At 40.8% G+C, this 20,114-nt stretch overlaps 2 protein-coding genes across 4 annotated transcripts in view; one reads left to right on the forward strand and one right to left on the reverse strand.

Annotated features, from left to right (window-relative positions):
- Positions 1-20,114, reverse strand: part of ttc33 (tetratricopeptide repeat domain 33) — a 32,443-nt gene that overhangs the window by 8,691 nt on the left and 3,638 nt on the right. For 2 of the 3 annotated variants that reach the window (XR_003462864.1, XM_027282105.1), the window contains exons 3-4: positions 18,351-18,432; positions 15,024-15,155 (exon numbers count right to left, since the gene is read on the reverse strand). Coding sequence is in view for 2 of the 3 variants with exons in the window: in XM_027282105.1 (XP_027137906.1) it covers positions 15,024-15,155; positions 18,351-18,432 (214 nt within the window). In the remaining variant the exon portion in view is untranslated. Of the gene's footprint in view, positions 1-11,059; positions 12,200-15,023; positions 15,156-18,350; positions 18,433-20,114 lie in introns of those variants that run through there. The other variant, XM_010750935.3, reaches the window with a different exon arrangement.
- ptger4b (prostaglandin E receptor 4 (subtype EP4) b) lies at positions 2,640-6,926 on the forward strand. Its single transcript, XM_010750936.3, has 2 exons — positions 2,640-3,860; positions 5,368-6,926. Exons 1-2 carry the CDS (start codon positions 3,087-3,089, stop codon positions 5,938-5,940), a joined length of 1,347 nt encoding a protein of 448 aa, XP_010749238.1. The 5' UTR covers positions 2,640-3,086; the 3' UTR covers positions 5,941-6,926.

The raw sequence follows: 20,114 nt of genomic DNA on the forward strand, positions 1-20,114 counted from the left end.
GGAAGAAGTTTAGTTAGTAACATGCATTAATGAGACATGTATGTTTACAGATGGTGTCTAAATCCACATTATGTCGTTATGGTCGTCACCTCTTCCTCATACCCCAGGATCAGGCAGATAGTATTGAGTTGATTTTGGAGCAGATTACAACAATGTGCATATGGGGCTGTCGAGTTACAACATGTTAGGAAATACAGTCTACTTGTAGCAGACATAGAGGAACATTAGAATTCATTTGGAGTCCTGTTTTACTGCTACACGCTCCCCATGTATATGCTGTGTGGCATGTGCAGGAGAGGAGACAATGCTACATTAGTACCATACATTTTTTTACACTAGACACATAAGTCTTGCCAAAACTCTGACTCACATCCTAAAATATTTATAGCAAACTTGCTTAAGATTAAGGAAGTTTTAGTATTTTATTTCCTTCTTTTTTTTTGTGAGAAACTTCACCCTGAGGTGAGAGGAAGTGGTACCTCTCTTAAGGTTTCGTCAGTTTGTGGTAGTGTAAACGACACACTTTCCACACGCCACCACAGATCACTCCACCGCTTTGCAATAGTGTACAAACACTAACATCCTGCTGCTCTTAAACATTTTGTTTACGGGGCCATAAATAACAGAATTGATTCATTAGTCACTCTCTGTTTGATTCAGTGAACACACTATTAACTTCCTGACAAATGGACTAACAAACATTTAGATATTTATCTGCCGCAGCTGTTACAATACCATTGCCTCCAAATAAAACAAAAAATGTTTGGGTCTAGTGAAACATAGCATAAAAAACAATGGCCTAAAGTCGTGTTTGTACAAAGTGAATAACTTTACTTCACTTCAATAGCTATGTCACTAAGATGATACAGAGTTTATCCAAGATGCATTGAGGTCTTGCTTAGCAACCTTTGAACATGTGAAATTAAATGTTTACCGGAAACAGTGGTTTTATGGTGTGTCTACCACAAAAGACAAAAGTACATTCAGATGACGCAGTTGTGTTTCTGTTCTTTGAGAACTGAGTGTATAACACAATGTAAATGCAGTGGTTGACTTGTTTTGTCGTCATATGCATCCTGTGTGTAGCTTAGTAAGTACATTTGCACCCATATATCATCATCACGATCATCTTCTAACACATTTCTCAGTGGTGTCTTTATATGTCTGATGTAAAACACTTTGAATTAGGCTCTTGCCTGGCTTAGAAATACCCCGATCTTGCAATAAAGTAAATGGTGCACAGTTATGAAGTTAGTTATATTATTTAATGAACAGTACTACTTTGATAAACATGCACTCAATCTATTAATAAAACCTTGTACTTGTACAGTAGTTGATTCTTTTTATACTGTGGTTTTACAGCAACATTTTGGACCACCGGGAAGAGGATTTTTCAGGTTTTTAGCCCCATGCTGCGGGAAAATGTTAATGGGTTTTGGAACTGGTGTAGTGCCAGAACTGGAGCTGGATAGGCAATGTAATGGGGCAAAAGTGACCAAAGTGGGCGGCCTAGGAAGCTGAGAAGAAAAAGAGTGACTGAGCAAGAGTGACTGAGCAAGAGGCAAGAGCATCCACAATGTTTTGCATATAAATCATCTGTGTTAAATGAATCATCTGAAACTGCATAATGATAGGGAAAAGCCAGATTTCTAATGAAAAATGATTTGCGTTTGTTGGACCACTCCAAATGAATCACGGCCATCTCACTCACATTACTGATGGCCATGTTTTTGCATCTGCAGTCCTCTGTTTCCACTGAATCCGTTTCCGACAGAGGCAACGTGTCTAGAAAGAGTATTTCGAACCAACTGATTCAACTAAACCCGGAAAACATCTTGAAACAATGAGGCATGTTGCAATTAGAAGAAGTTCATTAGAAAACATGAATCAGTAGTCTTGGAAAAAATAAGGATTTAGTTATGTGCTCTTAATATTAAGAGTTAAAAAGGATGATAAGGGGATTTTTTAGGGAACGAAAGCATCAGAATTTAAAGCAAAGCAAAGCATAGAGGCTGTTCAGCCCCCATGATTACACTGCCCACTTGTCCAGCTCCGGTTCTGGCACAACACTGACCCTGCTCCCTGTCAGCATTCCCACTCACCCCGGACCTTAAAACCTCAAACACTTCCCCAGGTGCTCTGAGCTCAGAGTCCGGCAGCCCAGCTAACAAACGGAGCTAATATCAGCTAACAGCAGCTACGGTTTGCAACACAGTGCTGCTTTAACTGATCAGGAAACTCTGTGGGAAAATTAGATTTTTACCAAAATCAGTAAAATAGGTTGGCGGTGTGTGACAGTTTACATGGGGCACAGAGTGGGAATGACAGAGACACCATTCACCTGATTACAATTAATGATTTAAAGCCAGTTATTTTATGGTAGAAAAGTAAATAGTAAAGTAACTATAGCTGTTATAATAAAATGAAAATAACAAATGTAATAGAGTAAAAAGTTCTAAGATTAGATGGTATAAAATGTAAATGTACTCCCCCCCTCCCCCCTCTGGCGTTTCATCAGACTTGATCTCACAGATTTTACATGCATGGTTTTACCTACGTGTTTTCCTGTGCACACAATAATTCCGTTGACTTGATTGTTCAAAACAATCGACAGTTATGACTTTAAGGTCACTTGAGAGATGACAGATTCGCGTCCCTGGAGATAACGAACTGAAACCTTGTGACATATGCAGACTGCTGCATGCGCTGCACCGAGTCTCAAACAGCTCACTGGTTAGAAGAAATACAGAGGAGGAGCTGCGCTCAGTGGCCCCGACAAGAAGAAACTTCCCCTGTCAGTTGTGAGTGTGACAACAACGTAAAGCGCAACTCGCAGCGTCAGAGCATCGCATGCAGACCAAAAACCACAAACGTAAACAACTTTATCCGGTGGATATCAAGACCTTTTGCCGGATTATGGAGTTGAAAGCCTGTGCGTAAAAGAGACGTTTGGAAACGATGGATTCGCTTCTTGTTGGAGCACCTGAAGAATGCGCATTAATGGAAAGTGCTCTGGGAGTGATAGAGGATCCTTTGCTTAGTGTTTAACAGTAAAAAAAGAAAGAAAGAAAAAAGAACCTGCAGGTATGAACTCTACGGTAGCAAATTTCAAACCGCCCACCATCCCGGCGATTATGTTCATTTTCGGGGTGGTGGGGAATGTCATTGCCATAGTGGTTCTGCGAATATCACGGAAGGAACAAAAGGAAACGACTTTTTACACACTCGTGTGTGGTCTGGCAGTGACAGACCTCCTGGGCACCCTGCTTGCCAGCCCTGTCACCATCGCCACCTACGTGAAGGGCTCGTGGCCGGGAGGTGAGCCCCTGTGCCAGTACTCCGGCTTCATCCTGCTCTTCTTCTTCTTGGTCCAGCTCAGCATTGTGTTCGCAATGTCAGTGGAGAGATACTTGGCAATAAACCACGCATATTTCTACAACGAGTACGTCAACCAGAAACTCGCCGCTCTGACTCTTTTGGCCATTTACATTACCAACATCGTGTTTTGCGCGCTGCCCAGCATGGGGCTCGGCCATGTGACGCGGCAGAAACCGGGGACTTGGTGTTTCATCGACTGGCAGAACAACGACACAACAGTGGCGACTTTTAACCTGATGTACGCAGGTGTGAATTCAGTCATGGTTCTAGCCACTGTCATATGCAACGTGATGGTGTGCGGGGCTCTGATCCTGATGCACAGGCGCTTCATCCGACGCACGTCTTTGGGCACGGACCCGAGGCGCATCGCGGAGCTGAGGCGCAGACGGAATTTCAGACGATTAGCCGGAGCAGAGATCCAGATGGTGATACTGCTTATCGCAACTTCTGCTGTGGTTCTCATCTGCTCCATACCCTTAGTGGTGAGTATTGGAAAGTTGAGTGCGTAAATGTTTCGTTACGCGCCAGTATGTCAAAGATTTTCCACGAATAAGCCACCGTGAGAAGGAAAATGCACGAGGATAGGGTTATAGTGTATTCAGATAGTTTATAGAGTATCTATTACAAATCATGTCAGTCCTTGTGCCTAAACCTTAACCACAGTGGTGTAATATCACAATTGAAATATATCTGTAGGCGGGCTACCAAAATAAAGTGTTACTCAGGGGTACACGTCATACAATTCAAACAAGATGCAAACAAAAATACAACAACTGAAAGTTATGTAAGTTTTGAATTCGTGGAAAACAGTCAAAACAAACAAACGCAGCATGGTTAATGATACCTGACACTACCTGCACTGTGTGCTCCAGTTTTAGAGGTTTGTGGTTAGATGACGCATTTCTCAGAGACACAAGTGCGACCGTTCACACACTCTCTGCGATCAATTCAGGGTGAGAGAAAAAGTTTCAGTATGAACACAGTCAGAACATGCGTGGCTTTCATTTGATTAACGTCAGTGTGTTGTTTGCAAACATTTTATTTGCGAGATCTCATCATCAGATCTGTGTGATCCCCCCCATGTGTCTTTCTTTTACTTTCCTGTAAAGTCATGAGATAGAATTAAAGGAGAGTTCCACAAAAAATAGTGTGAACAGTCCAATTTAAGACAGCCAGGTGTATGTTGAACCCTGTTCCTGCTGACCATGAAAAGATGCCGTACTCACATTGGAAGAGAAGAGAAGAACAATCCTTGTTCTATGCTCAAACAATTCGTAAAGTTTAGATAAAGAAAGATGAGATAAAGCTCCACCTGCCTGAGTTCGACGAGTCAAGTTGCCTTTCTTATGTTATGTTGTGTGTTTGGAAGATACCCACTTGTTTCCTTCGTCTAACTCAGACTTCTGAAGCCTCCGAGTGACTTCTGGAACACGGAACAAGGACTGTACTTTTTATCTGCCGTCTCTTCCATTTAAATAATGTTAGAAACGTTTATTTTAATGACCCGTATGAAGCGGAGGAATGATTACAACAAGCAAAACCTGCTTTAATGTGGGTTTTGTTTTAAGGACAAAAACAGTGAACTCATCCTTTAAGGACCTCACTTCTATAATTCATGAAATGTTGTAACACGTGACTGACTTTGATAGGAGAATATTAGCCCCCGGGGAAAGCACAACGGCCAAAGGCTTTCTAATAATGAATGATGGTGAGAATTGTAGATGTTTTTACTGGCTTCTTGCCATCTCTACACTGCTGTGGTTAACACAGAAGTTACATTGGGCCAAGTGCCTTTTTAGCTTTGACCGTTCCATGCTGCTTTACTCTTCTAAACAAAGTGTAGGCAAGTTTGAGCTTGCAAAAACACAAGCACAAATTGTTTCTGCATTTGAAATGTTGTTCCACGTTCCTTTACATGACAACTAAACAACTTGTGTATGCTTGTTAGGTGAAATTTAGTTTACCATTGCTGTTTTTTTCCTCATCTAGTTGAGGATCTTTGTGAATCAGCTGTACAGAAACCAGAGAGAAGAGTCTTCATGGCTGAATAAAGACCTGCTGGCAATCCGCATGGCCTCCGTCAACCCCATCTTAGACCCTTGGATCTACATCCTGCTAAGAAAGACAGTGGTGCTCAAGCTGATGGAGAAAATTAAGTGTCTGTTCTGCAAAATGGGAGGACGGGGACGAAGGAACGGCGGCCAGTTTCACTGCAACAGCCACCTCTCCTCCTCCATCGTCTCCCGGGATTCACCCTCGCTGGTGTCACGTGGGATTCAGGAAATGGTGAGCACCTCGCAGACCTTCCTGTACCCGTCAGAAACTGTAAACTCCAGGTCTTTTCAAGCAGACGCACAGTACGGCTCCAGTCCGCCATCTGTACAGACGTTACAGGACCAACAGGAGGTCTCTGAGGGGCCTCAGAGAGGACTTTCAGAGAGCGATTCAGAGGACACATTGCCAGATAGGCTGCTGAAAAAGCTCCCGGTGTGCCCCAAGGACCCAGCTCTGCACGTGACATTCACAGATGAGACTGAAAACATACAGGAGAAATGCATATGAGCACTGCAAAGACATGAGAACAATGGAAAAAAGCTGAAGAATGAACAATGATCCATCAATCTGTAGATATCTGCCGGACTGTACAGATGTATTACTGAACTAAATACCTATTAACAATGTATTACTCTTCAGTCATCATTTACCACAAACACCATATTGCTAAAAACACTTCAGTACAATCACAACAGTTTTAGAATAGAGAACAAAAAAAAGGAGGAGAGCTCCTGTAGCACTTTTTGAATATTAAAAACCACTGCTAGGCTGTTAGAAATGTTTGTTATGCATCATTTTGACAACACCCTGCACGATGACTGTAAAGAATCGATGTTAAAATGTGAACAGTGTTCCATGATTGATGTTTAATTTATTGTAAGTATGACCTTGCACGTTATCGTCTTCTCTGTGAGAAGGTCCAAATAGTTTGGAGCCATTTGAAATCGGTACAAGATGAATATGTTCATTTTTTTTTTGGTACTACATTCGCAAAGAATTCATTCAAACTAGTTGACGAAGCTAGAATCACACCATCTCCTGCATTTCATAATAAAAAGGCAGCTATCCTGTGGCTTTCCCACATTCACTCGACACTCGAGGACGTTAGGACGCCTCTTAAAATAATGTCCTAACAAAAAAAAGAAATGTTAATTGACCTTTTCAGCCCTTTACTTTTGAAGATTTAATCCAATTTCACTTTAATTCACCTTAACATAATGTGCAATCTAATCAGACACTAATCTAATCAGACATTATATGGAAATTAAGAATGGGAAATCAAAGATATTATTAAGTTTTAAAGCTGTTGGCAATAAAGGATTATTATGGATTATCTGGTGTAACATGGCATTTAGGATTGATATAAATATCACGCTCATATTTCAATGTTGTCAAATTTAACTACAACAGGTTGATTCTCTTGTCAAAATGTTAAATGTTGTACCAAAGTCATACACAAACTGAAAATAAAGGATGGTAAATATTCATACAAATTAAGGATTTGTGTCACTCGTTTGCAAAGTGGAGTGTGAAGTGAGGCACGCATCGCAAGGTTTAGTTAAATATGAATGTAAACATGCTGTGAAGTAGAAAAAGGGAATTACCACATAAACTCTTGGTCGACTACACGATTAGTAGACTATTTTGATATGTGATTAATCTTTTTTTAAGCCAAAAAGTGAAAAAAATCACGTGTTTCAGCCTCTTAAATGTGTGGACATGCTGCTTTTTAATGTTGAAAACAGAATTTTGGACTGTTTTGGACACTAACCCCTAACCTAAGTAATCTTAAGACACCACTTTGAGTGGCAATAGGGAATTAATTAATTAAGTGCTGGACACATTTCACCATTTTCACATTTTACACACCAAATAATCTGCATGTTAATCCAAAAATGAAAATAATCGTACACTTTATGCTACACTGAATGAGGCCACTTCTATGATAACCTGATAACGAAATATCAATCGGTCTTCAGTGGAACGACTGTGATGTTAATGACTGATCGCTTGAAGTAACTGGATGGGAGTCGCATCTTTATCGATCTAAACCACTGACCCTGCTGGTGAGTCATATACCAAAGAAATGGCCTAATTTACGACATTTTCTGTATGACTCATGTCTAAAAACAGATGGAGATCAAACAGATCCAAACTGAAACTGAAACTTTGCTTTAACTAAACGCTCCACGGTAACATTTCTTCATGGCAGCATGTCACCACTGGTGCCATATCTCTTTCATCTCTTTCGGGCGCTGATGGCTATAACACATTTCTAACCAATAGCCAGTTGAAGCGGCATGGCACCGCTCACCTGCAGACTGATGGTTCCTTCAACCCTGAAGACTTCCAGGTCCAACGTGGCCGGTGTCCAGAGTCTTCCGAGAGCAATAAAAAAAAAATAAAAACACCCTCCCATTAAAGGGAACCGTGACCTCAGAGTACGAAATCTGTTAAAGCTGCAGAAGTTCCCTGGGAGGGAGGAAATAGTGATTGACAAAACAGTAGTGATTGGATTTTAACAGAGAGTGGCAGGAAAAAAGGTTCTTCCTGGAAACTTGTCCCTTCTTTATCCACCTCATCAGCTAACGCCAGTAATACACTACAGTACATGTGGCAGGCTGTTTTAGACATTTAAACCCCTGCTATGAGGAGCCTGTGAAAACAATCATTGGCTGTTAGAATATGCCACTCAAACAGCTGCGAGTGTTCATGATGTGGACTTTTAGCACCGACAAGGAGTTCAGTGCGATTAAGGATTCCAGGAAATGAGGGAAACGATAACAGTGTTGGGTTTGTTTTAGGGTCAAGGTGCACGGGGATATAGGATTATGTTTAGGTTAGGTTAGACTGGAAGATGCAGCAACGATATTGAACGTCATTTCCCACAAGTGCAGCATCACAAAACTTAATAGATAAAAGCTTGAATGACTGTAACATCCTATTTTCCGGCTCATGAAACTTAATTTATGCCACCACGTCTTCTATCTAATTTAGACCTGAATTTTGAAAAAGGTGTAATGAACCGAGGCAAACTACTTTACTTCGAGAAATGATTGATCATTCCCCACATAAATTAGTTTTTAAATTCTAGTGAAGATCTCCAAGTTTATTGTAGTTTCTCAAATGTTTCAAGCTGAATATTCGGGAATGATATTTACTTTGTTTGCAAAATGCTAACATTACTAATTACTACTAAACACGGAGTACAGCTGAGGCTATCATCATAATCTATCCATCAATTGTTGAGATATCAAAATTACTTCGACCTTCTGGTGCTACTACGGGAAAAGTGAAGTAGGATTCATCCTCTGGGAACCACGATCCATCTTGTAGCTGCTGAATTTTTAATGTGGAAAACTGTGGCAAATTTCATGACAATCTGGTGACAAAAACCCAAGACTGTAATGGTGGTGTAGTTGCTGATTACAACCCCTTTGCATCACCCTCACGGTTTAAAATCTCAGGCTTCGTTGCAAGAAACTTGTAGATGTTGTTTTGGTAAAAACACAACATACCATTCTTAAAGAGAGAGCCTTAATTCTTACACCCTGGACCTTTGATACTTCACTAAGTTAGCTAATACAGAATATATACTGTATTTTTTGGGCTGTAAGGCGCATTTAAAATCATTTAATTTTCTCAAAAATCCATAGTGTGCCTTATAATCCAGTGCGCCTTATGTATTAATTCTGGTTGTGTTTCCTAACCGCGAATTGATTCTATGTGGTACACATTACGGTTACTGTAGTCAGGAGCCTCGCAGAGTTATACGTAGGCCTACACTGCTTCAACATATTGGTAATATTGTGGTGTGCGTGTATAAGAACCCCAAAATGCTAAATTTTGGGGTTAGCCTACAACTGAGCAACGTTGAGAGTTATTGTGAATTAAACTGAATAAAGTTCGACCTATCTGACACTCGCTTATTGCGCCTTATGTGTGAAAATTGACAGTTATTGACATGTTAATTGATATTGCGCCTTAAAGCCAGAAAAATACGGTACAAGATATTGTCGGCAGTGTGAAATGAGATGACTAACAAATACACATACATAAGGGAAAACTAACATGTTAACTTGTATGTCAGGAGGTTCTCATACGTTCTCATGCCAAATATGCACGCAGCTGTAAAGTAGATGGAGTAGAAGTGACCCAGCAGAAACTGTCAACCAATCAATTAAAGGTCCGGTTACTAGTTCCACCAAGGATAAAGCAGAAACAGAGTAATGCTCGCGAGGGTGAGGCGAGCAGATTTTGAGTTGGTTGCGATCTGCAACTTCACAGCTAGATGCCACGGCTAAATTCCTCAATTTTGTCTTTATAATGCAAGAATGCAGCGTTACATAACAAACGGACTAACTAAAAGTTGAACCCTGTAAGACATGCACACACGCACCTAAGCTGAACTCACTTGGCACACCCTGATTACACAGAAGTAGCCTGATTGTTCTTATGCAACTTCTTCTAAAAACAATAGCTGCACCTGCAATGATTTGGGTGTGTCACAGACAAGAGTGATGACTTATGTAATGATTATTATTTTGGTTTATTTTTGTTTTTAATTTAAATCTGTTGTAATGATTTGTCCTCTTGGTCTCTTCTGTATAGATCTATTTTTAAAATTAAGGCTAGCACTTTGTATTCCAATCATTACGCAACCTCGCAACGCTTGAGAACATCATGAGTCCTGTTTGCTTTATTGACTTTTTGCGATCATCTGTTCATTTGTCAAACAGACACACATCCTTTTGTTGCATTTATAAGAGGATGTGATCGTAATGTTTCCTGAAATAAAAACCCTACCATTGTTGCACGTAGCCTGCCCGACCGTGGTGTTGAATAACCATCGGAACACACACGGTGGGTTGTTTGCAGAAAACCTAGATTATCTCAGGACTTACAGTGGCCTCAATTATTTCTATATATACGCTGCCCTAGAAAGCTTGAGAACAGAAATGAACGTCGTCCTCCATTGATCTAGATAGATATCAGAGTGGGTGCTACAGCTGTACACCTTTAGATCAGTGACTGATCTCTGCAAGACATGAGAACAGTTCGACTTAATCAAATTAATTCATCTAACAAACAATAAAGAACTCAATAGTTTTTTAATAATTTTTTACAGTGCTATGAAACTGATCTCTTTGTTCTTAGATTTGTTCCCAGTGTTAAAACAGAACCACAGATGTGTTATCTGAATCATCGAGAAAAAGTACAAATTTAACTTATCTGGCTTACTAAAGAGTTTGAAGCTGTTAGAAAGGAAACACATGGCTCTCTTTTGTTACAGCGATGAAATCTCATGGTTTTGTACTTGTAGCGCGTTATGTAAAAGTGTGTTGTCGATCGTCGAGCCAACTCCAATATCCAACCAACCGATCCGAACAATATCTCAACTGCTGGATGGATTACCATAAAGGCTTGTGCAGACATTCATGGTTCCCAGAGGGTGAATCCAAACAGCACTGGTGATGCTGACACGTCCTCTACCGTGACCATGAGTCACCAACATGCTGAGAATGGTTCAAACTTGGAACAACTTAAAAAAAAAAAATCAATTTGATTTATACAGTCCAAGAAATATTGGACTCAAAAAGTCCCAAAGGAAAAAAAACAGCAGAAATCACATTTCTATTTCGTGTTTATTCACAGACTATTCACATTGACAATTTGCTGAGCATGCACGCTTTTCCAGCAAAAGCCACACATAGACACATCTGAACCTCACAGGTCATTAACATTCGACTATTATTATTATTATTATGGAGTTTCTGGCTGTTTCTTTCTCTTTGATTTGTATCTACGAACACAAATCAAAAAGAACAAATCCCTGGATAAAACTAAATCCTAAACGTGTATTTAATGTACTACAGAAGCCAACAGATTGTGCTGCTTCATCAATGTGTTAACAGCTTTTCACAGATTCATCTGTAGGATAATTTCAGTGTGACTGCAGGTTTCGTTTATCATTTTTATTTGTACAAATGAATCTGAACTGTACAAAACAATCCGGCTTATTTTAACCACACAGTAGATTATCTGTAATTTTAAAACGAATGCCCACATCAAGATGGAACAGAACGAGGAGATGTGAAAGCCGTCAAAAACATCTTGGTTGTCTGGAACCGAGTGTAATTTACAGCAAAGAGCCAGAACAGACTAAAAAATATATCTTTAATCTTTATGAGTGCATGTAAATATTTCCTATGCACATTTAAACACAATTAACATTAAAAGGATGGGGGGAAAAAAAGTGAAACAACAAAACTCAGTCGACTGCTTCTCAGGCTTTTTGTGCCACAGCGTCACACACTCACAGAGGTTTTAGATATACGAGCAAAACATGAAACCAGGACAATTAATTCATGCCGAGACCAAAGTTCAGAGTTCAGAGGCCTCTTGCTTTGACAAACTGTTCCTTTGACGGTGTCGCTGTGTCCTCTGATCCCCCTTCCCCAGTGACTACATTTTTTATATTTCCCTCAGTGTCTATGATCACGGTAGTCCTCTTCAGCTCCTCATAGCGCGTCTGCCGCTTAGCAACGGCCTCGCATGCGGCCAGCACCTCATCAGATTCAAAATCATAGTCCTGCTCGAGCTCTGGGGCATTGAGGATTTGTTTTTGGGTCTCCTCTTCTTGCCGTATTTTCTCTTTGGTTGCTAAGTGCTGCTTCCGTAACCTGCATGCCCACGCCAGGTCTTCCTGCCACAGGGAGTGCTCCGATGGGCACAGGTGGATCGCAACCTGGAAGGACCGCACAGCCTGCAGGGACAGGACCAAAACACAAGCTTTTTTTTTAAAACGGTGGTCATGAAAGATAAAGAGGAGTTGCTCAAGTTTATAGTCTCCATCAAACTCTTAACTGAACTGTTTGAGGGCCCTCAAAGATGAATGGTATCTGTGCAGCTGAATCAGCAGATGGGCTGCTAACATTCTTCATGCTGTGTTGCAGGTGGATTTATGGTTTCATTAAGAAGACATCAATATCTCTCAGCTGACTGTGCATCGACGTTAAAATTATTGTCCTACTGAACAGGAATACAAACAAACGTCAGCCAGCCAGTGCTGCCTGTAAAGAAAATCCATCCCTGTGTGTGAACAGGGCTGACCGACAAACTCATTTATCTTTCCTAGTTATGTAATGCGAGGCTCATGTTAATATGCAAATGAGAAACCTGAAAATCTGACTCCACCTCGAAGAGTTCACAGTTATCCGGATAATTCTGGCTGGAGTTGCGAGAACTAGTGCCACAACGATGAGTCAACCAGCAAATAAAGACGAGAGAGAGAGTCCGAGTGATTCAGTGAGCACTAGAAGTACATTTCAAGAAGCACTCCATCACTTTTACGGGAGTACAGATCTTCTTAGTCTGAACACTGAACACTAAGGATATCTGCTTTATTGACGTTGCCCTCGCCAAGGTTTTCTGGCTTTATCGTCTTTGCTAATATTTACTTGAACGTTGATTAAACATGTATTTGATACACTGAAACAACAAACTATGTCGTTCAAAGCTCTATTGTTCCTGAGATTAAATTAGTGATATGTAATGAATGGAAACACTCCACTCTACTTTACTCTGCTTGCGATTGGTCAGCTGCGTTACAGAGTTCTTGATAGAAAGTCCTGCTGTTCCCGTATTTTTCCATCCTCCATTGACGTCAACATCCCTTGATCCTTGGCCTGGCTCGTTTGAAACAAGTGCAGCCAAGTTAAATTTTGGCCTGTCACCAAGTTACACACGGAATTAACATTAATTATTTACGGCTAATATAACCTGCCGCGGGCGATGTTTGCCGTATGTTTTGTTACTGTAGCGATAAATGATTCATAACAAATTTGTGACGGATTTGAAAGAATCCGTGTCTTTGTCCGACCCGGATACCTCGCACCTGTGCACCCAAATAAGATTTCAACTCAACTACACGCTGTCAAGCCTGGATGGATATGGATAACACACAGCGCAGTACAAGAAATGATCATGCCACACTTAATTGCATAGATTGGGTACAGGTGAGAGGACCTGACGAGCTCAAATCCTAAACTCATTTTCAGTTACACCTGTTCCTGATGCAACATTCCAGTGTTTGACATAAAACAAAAGCCTTGAGGGCAAACTGTGGTGAATGTCAGGCTGGTAAAATGTCTTTGGTGAATCAAATATCAAGCAGTTTAATTACCACAACAAAAACAAACAGTGAATTTCTTGGTCCTAAACAATGAGGTCTTGTTACAACACTGCAAAAAAAAAAAAAAAAATCATCTTCAGTAAGTAATTGAGTCTCAATTTTAGTTTCAGAAGAATTTCATCATCCCACTTTTGAGAAATGAATCGGTCCGTGACCAAAAAAACAAAAACAACATGTCAAGTTTCATCTTGAACGAGCAAGAGTCTCATCAACTTTATTTTGAAAGGAATTCTTCAAGAGACAAAACACCACAATAGGCAGATTAACCGGCTTCTCTGGCAGAATCGTAGCCAAGACAGAACTTAATTAGAAGATGGATGGCGACAGAGACGTCACGCTGCGATGTCGCTTTCAAATATTTATGAAACATCGACAGAAATCAGAAGCTGTATGTCTATTTCACTCGAGTGGGAATTAAAGAAGAAGAAAAAGAACAGACTCGTGGAAGAGAAAATGGGGAATCGCTGCACTTACATTTGCACAAACAGGCATTACCCAAACATGTTGATACATATAAAGCCCTAAAACGCGACCGAACAAGCCTCTCTAAAAATAGATGTCCCTTTTTTTCCCCTCTTCCTTCCCAATAGATCCATCTTACGAGGAGGTGTGTCTATATTTGGTTTTAGTTTTAGCTCAGCTAACTTTCAACACTTCCCATTGTTGTTTATGGTGCCGTAGGACAGGTCTCTCGCTCGAAGAGTGACAAGCGGTGCCATTCGCTGGAGGCTTTTTGAGTTCAGCCCTGTTTGCTTGGCTCTAAATGGGATGAACGGTGTAACTGTGACGCGCAGGTTTCATAGAGCCACAGGTTCTGGCGTGTTCTCGGGCAATTTAAGCAATCGCGCAAGCCTCAGGCGCTTGGGTGTGCTTTGAAAGAGAGGGCTTCAACTCAAGAGGCAGGGAGTCTGCTAAAGGTTGTAAACAGAAATAACCGACGCATCTTAACGACAAAAAAAAACACCAAGGACGCGACTGATTTATTGTCAGGTTCATTACCAAATCAAATGTTCATTCAGACGTTCCAAAGAAGATCAATAATGACTGTCTGTAGCAACAAGCCATCAACACTTATGCAACACCACCAAGTAAACATTGGTCGAGACGTGCCAACTTGGATTTTGTGTGTTTGCACCCAACCAAGCAATGCATATGGTTTTAATCACCTCACGCTGTCATCTGCAATTAGTAAACAATGTTACAGAAGTTTTATTTTTTTTTTAGATCGTGTTATTTCCTCCTTTCATGTCTCCTTCTTGTATGACTCACACACACCTCGTTTCTTGTAAGTGCATTTGATCGCGTCGCCAAATTCAATAGCAGTCTGACGGCTTTTTTGCGAACGCGCCGCGCTAATTTGTTTTCGTTTGGCGTTTGCGCTGCCAGTCATACTCACCAGGTCCACCTCTCCCAGATTGAGCTGGGCACGGCCCAGAGTCTGCCAACCCTCCCACCACAGGGGGCGGAACTTCACCGCCAGCTCCGCTGCCTTCACAGCGGGGAACAACTCCTGCAGGATGGTCAGTACCTGTGGAGAGAAATGACATAGTTTGAGACTCTAAACCTCTCTCTGCAGAGCATGGAGTATCCTTCATGAAGGGTTAAAGTGTGATTCCCAGTATTAACACAGTATGTGTGAGGCTTAATCCCATATATTGTACTCAAGGACTCTTTGAGAGGTGTTTCAGCCACGTTGTTCGCTTGTTTCTGCTCGAAAACATACACTTCTGTCTTAATGTATGCATTGATTCTTGGACTAAATAAAAAATAAGCTTAATAAAACAGTACCAGTCTATAACAAGATAACAGAACAAAACAAATACACTGGCAAAAATAAGATTCAAAACTTTATAGCATGTTCATGACGTCGAAATGATCTAGGTTTCTAAATTCTATGTATAAATAGAATGAATCAAAAAGTTAAACAACAGAAAATTAACCAAAAATAATTAAAATAACTGATTAATCGAGATAATTCATGATTTTTTTAAGCAAAAATGCCAACCACTGTCTGTTTACAGCATTATTGTGAACACATATATTTGACTTTTGGATTGTTGGTCAACCAAAACAAGACACCACCTTGGCTTTTTCTTCTTTTTTACTATTTTATGACTCTTTAGAAACAAACTTCATCTTTAATGAAAATAATACTTTTTTAAAACCAGGGTGCTGCTGTGGTGCGTGTCGTCTCACTGGAAAGTCTCCGCAGCGCTAAATGGAACAAAACCTTAACTAGTATCATCGGAAACACCTGCGTCGACACTACTACGCTATGTCAAAACAGCTGCTGTGACTCGTAGCTCTTGACCAAGCCGCCGTTTGAGCGCTGTACTGTGTAGAACAAGAGCACAGTCATGGTCCGAAGATCACTCTCTATAATTTACTTATCGATGTGTATCGATTTAGCAGTGACCTCACTAACCTCTTCAACCTTTCCGGAGGCAGTACAGACTTACGCTTCATCTTTTATTCAGACAATAAGTGGATAAATGCAGAGATTTATATGGATACATTTACAGGTCATGGAGCTTGTACCGTTGTGCGTGTATTTGCAGAACGATCTGTGACAAAGAAATTATTCAAGACACAAAACTAAAAGTGAGCGAGGAGCAGTGCCTCTTGAGTGTTTTCGGTGTCTCTCTCTGCTTCAACAAGAAATTATGATGCGAGAATAAAGCTGCTGCGTGATACAATTCAATTCATAACAGACCCTAAAAGAGGTCTGGCAAGTTTTATCCTAGCCTTGATAACCATGTTTGATACACACCCACGTCCAGTGACAAGCCAGTAATACTCAGAATCGTCTCTGTCCGAACACTGGAGACCAAAATAGCGCGAGAGGTGTGAACAGGCACGGAGCACAGCGTCTCAGACATATTATCTCAGTGGAGAAGCCCAATTCACCTCATAACCTTAGAAAATATGCAACACTTTTAATGACATGTCATACAGAGAGCATAATAGACACAACAGGGATCGGGTTAAATAGGACGAAAGCGATGAGGGGAAGTAAATGACCAGCATCAGTGTAAGCATCGTCATCATCTGCGGCCAGTAATGAGAATATGATGAGGTCCAGCCTATTTTCAGCCTAATGAATGCGAGTAACATCAACACTGATAATGGACGCTAAATAAGTTACATGTGCTACTACGCACAAAGTCCCTTCTCGTGTCATGCCTTCGAGGTCGCCTGCTCCTAATTCTCTACGGTAAACTATGTGACAGATTTGATCCCAAGTGGACTTAAGTGATGTGCGTGTTTCCGTCATGCTTCAAGTCAAGAGGAAGAATCCCTTTTACGGGATGGTGTTTTCCAGGCCTGGTTCTCTAATGATTTCCTTCTCAAATATCCTATAATGGATAATATTATATTAGCTTACAATACTCCATGTGATGTGAGTGATTTTATTGTGTTAGGTTGTAGTAAATGAATGAGAAATAATGGATAGAGCTCTGTCTGTCTGTCTATCGCCGCTTTTTCCAAATATACGTGAACCGTCATTTTTCAAACGTGTCCTTGTTAGAAGAAAAGGAGAAGCTGCAGCTGAGGAACGGTGACAAAAGTTAGCCGTGGTCGGCTGAGGTTTTGTTGCTTGCACGACCATATGTTCTGAAATGATGTCTGTTCTTGGTCGATTACTGTAGCGACGCTTTTGCTGTTTCCTGTTGCTCTGCATGGCTTCTGTTGTCTCGAAGATTTCTTGTTTCGTTGCTGTTGCTGAATCTACCGCATGTTGTCTCGGTTCTGTATATTTTTTTAGCTGGAATTCACACCGGCAACGTTTACAGACATGTGTTTGTCCTACATGAATGAACCCAAAGACACAAAAAGGTAGGAAGAGGAAGTGAAAGGAACTGGGAGAGAACAAAACATTAAAGCTGTTGGAAACATGCTGCAGACTTCCAGGGGTGTCATCAACATGCTGATATTGCATATCTAGGTTAAAAGCATACCACAGTGGCAGCTGAAGGGGCATATACGTGATGGCTGTCACACACATCACATCGCACAGTATGTGAGCAGGAATGTGTAGAAGAGGATACACAGCTTGCTGGCAGTCCCAAATCAAAAGATAGGAATAGGTTAGTTAGAAGTCTGCAAAACAAGCACGACTTATTTATTGTATACTGGGTATGAGCTCAGATATGTCACCGAACATAGACGAAAAATCTACAGCCCCGGACTCCGAAGGCAGCAGTTGAACTAAATTTAGACCCGTTTGAACTTTCAGTACTGTGCCAGGAAATGGCAGAAACATTCTGTGTATTAGCCATGTGGTTACAGGCACTTTTAACCACATTAACACAAAGACACCACTCACACCGTCAGATGACTCTGCGATCATTGTTCATCATCATAAAAAAAAAAAGGAAGTAAAAGTGACTTTTCGTTAGAACTGTGTCATGTACAGAGAGGATGAATGGATACACTAACCCAAAACTGTTTCAGAATATACACATGAGCGTGAATTTATGGTTTTAAATGGGAACTCCCCCCCACACAAGTTTGAAAATAACAAACATCTAGAGCTTAATTCTGACCGCTATCTCCGTGTTGTCTTATTTTTAGATCAGTCAGCTGGGCTGAATTTCCACTTCCACTTAATCAACAGCAAAATCAGTCGTCAGTCGGAGTGAATGTGTGAAACGTGTGAACGTATCCTTTACAGAAAGAAAAAGGGTTAGGTAAAAAAGTCAAATATAGGTTAATAATATACCTGAGACTTCATCTCATAGAGCACTGGGTTGTCTGGAGTCAGTTGAATGGCCTCGTCCCACTTCTTAACGGCCTCCCAGTGCCTGAAGAAAAAAACACACTGTGGTTCAAAACACACATGGTAGAACTAAAGACCAGAATTAAAAAGACACAAAAACAGTTTGTTCATGTGGCGTCATCGTAAACCATAACCTGGCTGCTACTGCCGCACTGCATGCTGGTCAAAGCTTTGCAGTGTGCTAAATATTCATGCATGTGAATCAGAAGTGTTCACAATGCATTTAATGATTGTTGGCTATGGTTTAAAGTTACCTGAAGCAATCAACGCCCTGCGCAGACAGAGTTAAACGCGTCTTTGTATTGACTTTGGCTGACGCTAGAGTTTGACAGATTAAAAATGACAATCATGTAAAGCAGTGCAATTAGACAATCGGCTCCATTGTCTCTGTCTGTGAGATTTGATATATGTTATGTAACCAAACATAGGGTCCCGTGTTTCATGAAGCTGATCTCCCTGGTAACTTCTTGTCATAGAGAAGTGACTTGTGTTATTGGAAAGCTGCCTTGATCTTTAAGATTCTCACATACAGCTGAGATCAGCTGAGAGCCAGTTCATATTTACTACTCTATGAATCTTCCCATGTTTATTATTTTATTTATTTAGAAACATGCCGGCGCACCTGCCCACCTGCCTCAAACTCTTCCCAGGGAAAGCCTCTTATGTAGTTTCTTTTCAGAGCTAGCTGACACTTAAATTGGCTGTTAGTTTCCTTTCAGGCATGTAAGAAGAAAAATAAACAGCGCAGAGGTCACGTTGACTTTCACTGCAGCCTTACAACTGTAGTCTACTAATCTGTTTTGCATATATTTGTTTGAGGCATCACAATTCTTCAGGATTTGACAAGCAGATATTCACGTTTTCAACGCGGTGAATGGAGACGGGCGAACGCGTTCATGCTCTGTCTAACCGTCGTCTCCTCCTCGAGTCAATATTGACTCAAGATTCATTTCAATAGCCCGTTAAAGACAAAGGCTTGGAAAGATTATGATGTGAAATCCTGGGTTTGATAACAACAATACATCCGTCATGTCTACATCTTTTACAGATTTATGAAGAAGGATATCCTGAAGAAACTTGAAAAGTCACACAATGAGAACATTAACGCCAATCTGTTGTAAAACTCGGACGATGGCCAGAGCCAGAATGAAGCCTGAGAAAACAAGTCAAGAGAGAGAGAGGAGTTAGGGAAATGGAACTAAGGCAGTGTGGAAATCTCACCAACAGATGAGGCAAAAGACGCTGCAAAATCATGTGAGGAAATTAAGCAATAAGCGGAGCACATGAAGCCTCTGAGCTAAAAAAAAAAAAAAAAAGACATATCTGCTATCAGTCAAACAAACAGGTGAAGGAAAGGGTGAGAAACAAAAGAATAGAGGTTAGCAATCATTTGAATGATCTAAGTGCACTCCTGCACGTTATCTGAAGGTGTGAACAAACATGACACAAACTGAAATATTTGCAGCGCGTCCTTGCGGTGAAGAGGGTTGAGGGTGGGGACATCACAATGGTCTGACACACTTCTGTCAAAACACACGTTCATGATGAAAACGCTGCACACAAGTGTAAACACACCCAAAAGAGAGAACAAAAAAAGAGCCTGTATAGGATGTTGGACACTCCTGCATGCTCTCTTTTACTTTGAAAAAAACTGACTCAGCGCGGCAGCTGGAAGCCGGACAAATCGGTAAACTATGCCGAGTATTT

Source organism: Larimichthys crocea, chromosome IX (assembly GCF_000972845.2).
Source record: "Larimichthys crocea isolate SSNF chromosome IX, L_crocea_2.0, whole genome shotgun sequence".
Taxonomy (NCBI): domain Eukaryota; kingdom Metazoa; phylum Chordata; class Actinopteri; family Sciaenidae; genus Larimichthys; species Larimichthys crocea.

What these genes read in the sequence shown, in the direction of transcription:
- ptger4b (XM_010750936.3), top strand. Translation starts at nt 3,087, where the DNA reads ATGAACTCTACGGTAGCAAATTTCAAACCGCCCACCATCCCGGCGATT. An exon ending in TCTGCTCCATACCCTTAGTG is followed by an intron (nt 3,861 to 5,367) that starts GTGAGTATTGGA and finishes TTCCTCATCTAG; the next exon opens with TTGAGGATCTTTGTGAATCA.